The sequence below is a fragment of the Sebastes umbrosus genome, chromosome 3 (genome assembly GCF_015220745.1).
Source record: "Sebastes umbrosus isolate fSebUmb1 chromosome 3, fSebUmb1.pri, whole genome shotgun sequence".
In the NCBI taxonomy this organism is placed as follows: Eukaryota; Metazoa; Chordata; class Actinopteri; order Perciformes; family Sebastidae; genus Sebastes; species Sebastes umbrosus.
In genome coordinates, this window is record NC_051271.1 from 40,089,679 (window position 1) to 40,097,397 (window position 7,719).

The following is a 7,719-nucleotide window of genomic DNA, read 5'->3' on the forward strand; positions in this document are numbered from 1 at the left end:
GAACCGATGATCAGACCTAATAGTGTAGAGCACTGAGTGGAAGGTGACTGACAGCTTATAGAACTCCTGCTGATTGTCTATACAGTAGAAATGAGGGGTTATGTAACATTGTATTAAACATGTTTTCAAACAAAGAAAATATCATAAAAATATGACGATTGATTATTTTATGGCTCTGTGAATGAATTGTTTTTGGGGTATTCATCCATGTATCCATGATGCCAGTAACGTCAAATCAAATGAATACCAATAGAGACATCCTGTAAGTGAATCACATGTTCATGTTTGTCCTGCATAACCATTTATAAACCAGTGTTTTACCACACTCCATCTGGGATCCATCTGCTGTTGAGGTTGTGTTTTTGATTGTCAAAAATTGTCAAGTGGCACTAAAGTCTGCAGAAAAACATCTACATGGATTCAAAAAACAAGAGACACATATCAGACGACAGTACCCAAGGGTCAGAGGTCAAATGACATGTCTGAACTGAGATTTTTAACAGACATCTGCATATTAAAATGCTTTGTGTAGAAAACGTACTTTTTTAACAAATGCAGCAACAGTTCCTTCTTACACTCCAAATCTAATTGAATGATTTCAACTTACTTTTAATTGAAGTCAAAAGAATACAAAAATATGTTGAATTTATATTCATGGTGTTTCAAATAATATATTATTATATATTATATAAGGATTAGCTGAATGCCACTATTCAAATGAACCTGCTTTTGGGAATAAAGAACAAAATAATATGTAATATTCTAATACAGGGGATATATTCAAATGCCAGTCTATTTCTCACCAACTTGCTATCAACAAAAAGAAAGTTAATCCAAAACTGACAAGGACAAATTGAGTGAAAAACAGGTTTTGGTGTTGTTGGCTACCTTCAAACTGACATTTAGTCTAGCGTTAATGGCCGGTAGTTGAATGGCTGGATGTGATTAAACAGGGAGTCCCAAGTCTCGGTACAATACTCTTTTTCAGTCAGATGTAACACAAGTGATTTCAGGAATGGCAACAACAGCAACGTGTCTTTTAATCATTAAAAATAGATGTTATTAAGATCATGTTCACAGACATATAAAACATGGGCCAGACAGTGTACCATCATGAAAATACAGCACCTGTCTTTACTTCAGTGTGATCAGTTCATACTGATCTATTGTGTGTTCTTCTCCTTCTATGAATGACACTGTGAGATGTATCAGACACAATAACGTCTTTCACAAGAAGCTCATGACGGTTCCCTTCTTCCCGACCTGGTGAGGCTGCACCGCGTGGAACTGAATAACAATCCTGTGAATCAGAACAAAGCTGTCAATCATCTACCTAGTGCATTCATTCATTCATTTGTATGTCCCTCAGCTGCTGTGTGCTCTTTCAAGGATTAAGGAATACTTCTCTCAGTCTGAAGAATTGATTCATCACTTCCTGTGATAGCAGAATTTCTTTTGGAGAAGCAGAGTGAATCTGTAGTGTCTTGGATGCTAATGTGTGTTGTAGTTGTGACTAACACCGTGTCCTAACTGGATGCGAGCATCTGACTATCGCGCCGCATCGCGCCGCATCGGACGCTCTCTGTCCACACTGAAGGCATTAAATAAGCACTTCTGTCCTACGTCATGTAAACAGACCACGTACATATCAGCTGTGTGCTCCGTATCAGACTGGAGACGTAACCACTTAACGATGGGTTAGTAATACTTGTTATGTATGTTTGTAGCCTCCTTTTTAAACAGAAAACACATGTTTTTATATTGTGATATTTACTGGAAATGACATACAATATAAACCGTTGTGCAGCTTGCTCTTGCAAGTGACACAGACAGGTGCCGAGATACGGTAAACAGGGAGTTAAACAACAGATTCATCTAACACTATCACTGATTTCTTCATGAGCACAGTTTAAGTTAATAAAGACTTAATGTGGAGTGAGATGTTTCACTCACCAGTTGTCATCTTTGCTCAGCCTGCTGTGGTGTAACATTAGTGTATTCCACAATACTGAATAAAATAATCTAAACGGGTAGAAGAAGTCAGATGTAAGAGGAGCACATGATGCTTTTCTTACCCTCTTACTTTACTAGGGGCGACTGTGGCTCAGAGGTAGAGCAGGTCGTCCACCAATCGAAAGGTTGGTGGTTTGATCCCCGGCTGCTCCTGTCTCATGTCGTAGTGTAACGCGCTTTGAGTGGTCGGAAGACTAGAAAAGCGCTACACAGTATAAATGCAAGTCCATTTACTCTCTTGGTCGTTGTGTTTTAATACACCTGATTTATAAGCCTACTTTGTCTCAGTTAGTTTTCTATTGAACCGGATTAAAAAAATCACAAACGTTTAACGGGAGCGGATCAAAACAAGGCTTCGTACTGAAATACTGTAGTGACGGCTCATATTTCCCATATTTCCCATAGTTGTCTCTTTTGTGCGGTGTGTTTGTGTTTTGTTTTAACCAGTAGTGAGGTGGCTGTTACATTTCTTGACACCAGGTAGCTGGTAATATAACTGCGAGTGTCAGTGCTTGTGCTCAGAGTTGTAATAATCAAGTTAATATCCTAATCTACATCCAAGACAACTGACCCGGTTTCTTCCCGCTGTCGGCGGCTTCGACAGCTCATTTTATCTAAACTAATCAGCCGTTCCTCTCAACGCGAGCGACAGGAAAAATAGGAGCAGGGCGTCTAACGATAGTTCAGCTCAAAACGTTGCGTCGCTCGCGGCCAGTTAATAGAAAACAATGGAATCAAGCTGATTTTGTCGCTGACGCTCACTCGCGCCGCATCCAGTCAGGACATGGTGTGAGACAGTCCTGTCTACAAACAAAAAGAATGATAAAAGACAACACATCCTGTACCTGGTGAATTTCATGTCTCCTATAGGAAGAAGTGTGTGAGATGTTCTGATGTCTTACTGTTAAATGGACAGATCAACCCAAGCTGGACATGAAGGCATAACCACAAAGATATTAGATAAGTGATTTTAGGACTAAAGTGTTAGCTGTACTATCAGAGCTGTAGGCTGAGCTCAGAGCTGTGTTTCTACTGGGATCCAACTTAGACCAGGGACATTTCAGACCAAATCACTATATCTGAACAGACCTGCTGTCATCACTGGATTCATGCACACAGTTGAGATCCAGTAAATTAGCACTGTGATTTGGCCTATTATTCAACTTCAGTAATACAACTGGAAACCATCTTGGCAGTGCTGACCTGAAGGAATCGAGAGTCCAAAGAGGAGGAAGCTATCGTCCACTCTGATCTAACCTCGCTCTGCTGGACTATAAACTGCAATCAGTCTTCAGACAGGACTGGATGGGAGGAATATGGTTTACGATACGGTTAGTGGGGAGACCCTCTAGGGTCCCTTATGACCTGCAAGGTGAGGGTGTCTGAGGCATCGGTAGTCTAGTTTTCAGTAGCTGTAGATGAGCTGTCTACCTAGTTATCAGTGAAAAAGCACAGTCCTTTAACAATGAGTAAACATCTCTACAGCCAAGGGGAATGCACACTAAAGCTTCTAAATTAACTAGCAGCGTCTCTTTAATCCAGTCTGTTGTGAAAAACACATTTAAGGATCCATTCAATTTAAGTTACTTTTAAATTTAATGATTATATCGCCAGAGAATTTTCCCTCAAATGCTTCCAGACAGTCAGAATGTCTGTCTAGAGTTAGCTAGCTGTAGTGCTAGCTCAGCTACATAGTGTCTGTCATGTGACCCTCGACTTGCAGGTCGTAGCGCTCCCTCCAGTCTCCTCTTCTTAAGGGAAGGTTGTGAACCATGTCTTTTAGTAATTAGTTAGTTCATTATGTACTCAAAGTGTATTCTAAATCTAATGTAGCTCTTATTATTTGACATGGGGACCTTTGTGATAGCACTCAGACTACTGAGGAGACCGCCCTGGTTAAAGTGAAGCTGCAGTGTATCATGCACACATGTCTCATTATTGACTTTTAAAAAACAAATCAATTTGTGTGAGGTGGTGAATGAAGGAAGTGTACAGGCCATGTTATTACTAAACAGCTGTGAACTACTCTCTGTACTACTGATGATGTGTGTGCAGGCAATGCTCACCTGTCTTCAGTCAGACTCAGTTCTCTGGTCAGGAACTCAAAGATCTTGGCACTGTGCTCCTTGTTCTTGTCCGCAGTGTCAGTCACACCGATAGCAGACACTGACAGCATCACACACGAAGAGCAAGAGCCCGCCATCAGCATCGGCAACCCGGGCTTCACCACCACATTCATCCTCTGAAAGACGACCACAAACAGTTAAATATGGATCAACATGACAGTGAGCCACAAAATACACAGTACGCACATTTCCCCACCACAAGGTCACAGTCCATTCTCCTGTGTGTCAAAGCCTGCCCAAGTGTCCTTGAGCAACACATTGAACTCTATGCCGACAGTGAGGGAGTGAATCCAGTTACTCAGAAAAGAACCAATGGTTATTAATCAAGTTGTTTTTTTAAGCAAAAAATGGCAAAAAATGATGTGGGTCCAACTTCTACATGTTGAATATTTGCTTACATGATAGTAGAGTGAATATCTTTAGGTTATCTGCAGCCCTTCTGTAAATATACGTGAGCTATATCACATACATGTACCATGTATCATGTATGTAACGTCGTAGTAATGTCCCTGTACATGTTATAGGCCTGCACATCTGTCTTCAGGGACATATGTTTAACAGATATTAATTACATATATTAATCAGTGGCTGCTGTTGCTTTAGTGGCATATGGCAATTTGGACTGGTACTGTGGATCACTGCTGCTGCTGCTCTATTGGAATATGGCTCTTATTAAACCGTATGTCAGCCATGGTCCACAGATGCATACAGCCTGCCAGTGGCATATGACGATCCTTATCGACATATGCCACTGCTGACTATTGGTACTGCTGTATGGTTTATGCCATACTGTTATATGTGAGGGATAGTACCGATAACTTGTATGTTCCATGATTGTAATGGATGACGAGGGGTCAAAGAACTAGGCCACACAAAGTGGCGATTATCCTGTTTACACTATGCAGCTGTACCTCATACCCGCAGGCTACCAGCTCCACTGTAGCCAACAGAACTAGTTTAAAAGTCTGTTCGTTGATTTGGTCATCAAGAATTAATGCAATTATCAAACATGTTGCACATTCAGTTTGTGCGGTCTCATAGGGAACTATCTATTTCATCTTATTGGTTACACAAATAAGCCAGGCTCCATAGCTCTTTAGCTGAGCTAACTGTCGCTGTTCTTACCGGGAGCTTAATACTGGCCCATTCGTTTAGAACTGCACACAATAAAAACTTGGGTCATACAGTAGGTGTCCTGTTATACTGTCTGGTTACTAGAAATGAATGGATACGTTCCAGCCAATTAGAATCATGAATTCTCAGGGGCCAGCGTACAGAGACAGAGCAACCATCATGTTTTTCCCAAATGATGTACAGATTTTTAGGCATTCTGTTATCTCAAATGGCTTAAAAAATAGTGCTGATAGCTGCCATAAATGGATCAGGATGCCCCTGAACCCCCCTAGGTTTAGGCTGAGCCCCTCATGTTTACAATGTCTGGCTCCAGCCCTGAAGTTGTGCACGTGTTGGTGACAAATAAATGTAAGGCTACTTCTGTGTTAGCTATTAGAGCCGTTAGAAAAGTACAATGGTGTATAAGGGTCAGTAGGTAATAAAAATCATAATTACAGAGCCGGGGGAGGGGAGTAATATTCAGAGATAAAATTCAGAGATTCAAATCACAGTGACAGAGACAGTGAAAGGCACAGTGACAGTTAAAAGCGACAGTGTGTAACCATGGTAACGTTGTCTTCTCGACGATTGGTTCTTAGTGTCAGCTGTGCTGAAGTTGAAGACAGCCTTCATGTATTCACACATAGAAGTTGTCCGTCTCCTCTTTCCTGTAACTTCTATAATATTAGTATTTACTTGTGTTCATAAAAGAACACATTAAGATCATGAAAGAAAACGCGTATATGTATCTTTACTTTTACTTATGTAACTTTACTTTAGGAGCAACGACATTCAGACGGTGGCTGGCCTTACCACGCTGTTTCCACTCTACTAGTTTTCAAAGTTTCTCATAAATGTACTACTTTAATCTCGTTAATCCTGATTGTTTTCTCCCCGGCTCTGGAATGACTGTTTGTTTTACCTTCAATGAGCCGTATATACACCGTCGTAGAAAAGCGTGTTACACAGAGACGCACATGTGAACACATTGACGTTCATGTGCACAATGGACTGCAGGACTAATGTAGTCCAGCTGGCATAGATGCAGGTCTGAACTGTACATGGACCGTTAACGTTAAGGTGACTCACATCCTCTGGTTTTCCCAGAGCAGCAGCAGCGCAGGAGCTCAGCTTCTTCAGGAAGTCCTCAGAGAAGGAGCTGGCCGGTAGATTACTCTGAACATCGATGAAAGGCATCTTAATGACGACTGAAATCAAGTCTGTCGAACACTCTGCTCTGTTGGAGACGAGGACCAAAGACCAGAGACCAGAGACAGCGAGCGGAGCCTACCTCTTCCGGTTGTAACTTTCAAAATAATCCCGGTGAGAAGGATTCACTTTCTGCTGCTTCTGTTTTTCTATGTTGTAGTGCAGGCTCATATTAATGTTCTCTCATGTAAGACGTGGTCATGTGGATTTTTTATACTAAAGAATTGTAAGTGTGTAAAAAAATAAAATAATAATAATAATGATAATAATTATTTAAATTAATTTTAAAATGCATTCATTTCCAATTGCAACAGAGCTTGTTTTGTCCAATTTACGGTTTTATTTTGAAAGCAGAACCGGATGTAGCCATATGCACAGGTAGCTACAGGTTGAGTCCATCCTAACATGCTGTTTAGTAACTAAAACAGGATGTGAGATGTTTAGTATGTCCGAAACCTCAGTATGAAACCAATAGTACGCAAATTGCATACGATTTCCAGTGAAATATTACAGTATGCAACGTTGCGGTCGAAAAGTCAAAAAGAAATGACGTCCTAACCACTTCTCCTAACCACTTTTCCTTGACCTCGATGGAAAACGTCATGAGGTCAAGGAAAGATGAGAAGGAGAATTCAGAAGGACTTAGGAAAAGACAACCGCGTTGTTCAGAGAATCCAACTGCTCTTTAACTAGACTCCGTCATTATGATGCGACGGCGGCGGATGTTAGTGACGTCAGTCTGCCGTGGTGAAACTACAATGTTCTGAAGATGGACTACAAAAGACGCGCTCCCCCCGTGCGTTTTTAAATAGGTCTTTCAGTGACAGACTGCTTCACGGTGTGTGAAAGAGAGATACCATAGGTCCTCCTGCTGCTGGAACACTCTATCAACAGATAATAAAGATCATCTGACCTAACGAGGACAACCGGTGATAAATATCACTTCATTACCAATGAACAAAGCAATATATGATAAATATTGAGTTAATTGTTGGAGTTATGGAGAAGGTGTAGGACCATATACTTCTTCCAACTTCTCTTTGGACATGTAATATTTATTTATGTTGATTATTAGTTAATGAATTATTATTAATTATTATTAGTTAATCCAGATTGTTTACTGTTAATTTTATTAGTTATTCTTGTTTTGTGTTTTACTGAGGTATTTGTTACATGTTCAAAATAAATAATTAATTAAAAATAAAGTGAAACGAAATGGTTGTCACTGTCCACCTTTATTAAACATGAATCCCAATAA

General features: G+C 40.4%; 1 protein-coding gene across 2 annotated transcripts; it reads right to left on the reverse strand.

Annotated features, from left to right (window-relative positions):
* Window positions 1-1,007: 1,007 nt before the first annotated feature.
* ddt (D-dopachrome tautomerase) lies at window positions 1,008-6,559 on the reverse strand. Of its 2 annotated transcripts, none has more exons than XM_037761566.1 (3): window positions 6,342-6,549; window positions 4,080-4,255; window positions 1,008-1,300 (listed from the first exon to the last, which is right to left on the reverse strand). In XM_037761566.1, the coding sequence occupies exons 1-3, from the start codon at window positions 6,447-6,449 to the stop codon at window positions 1,228-1,230; spliced, it is 357 nt and encodes a 118-aa protein (XP_037617494.1). In that variant the 5' UTR covers window positions 6,450-6,549; the 3' UTR covers window positions 1,008-1,227. The 2 variants fall into 2 exon arrangements, with proteins under 2 accessions (XP_037617494.1, XP_037617502.1); XM_037761574.1 differs by lacking the exon at window positions 1,008-1,300 and adding an exon at window positions 3,290-3,314 and having other exon boundaries at window positions 6,342-6,559.
* Window positions 6,560-7,719: the final 1,160 nt, after the last annotated feature.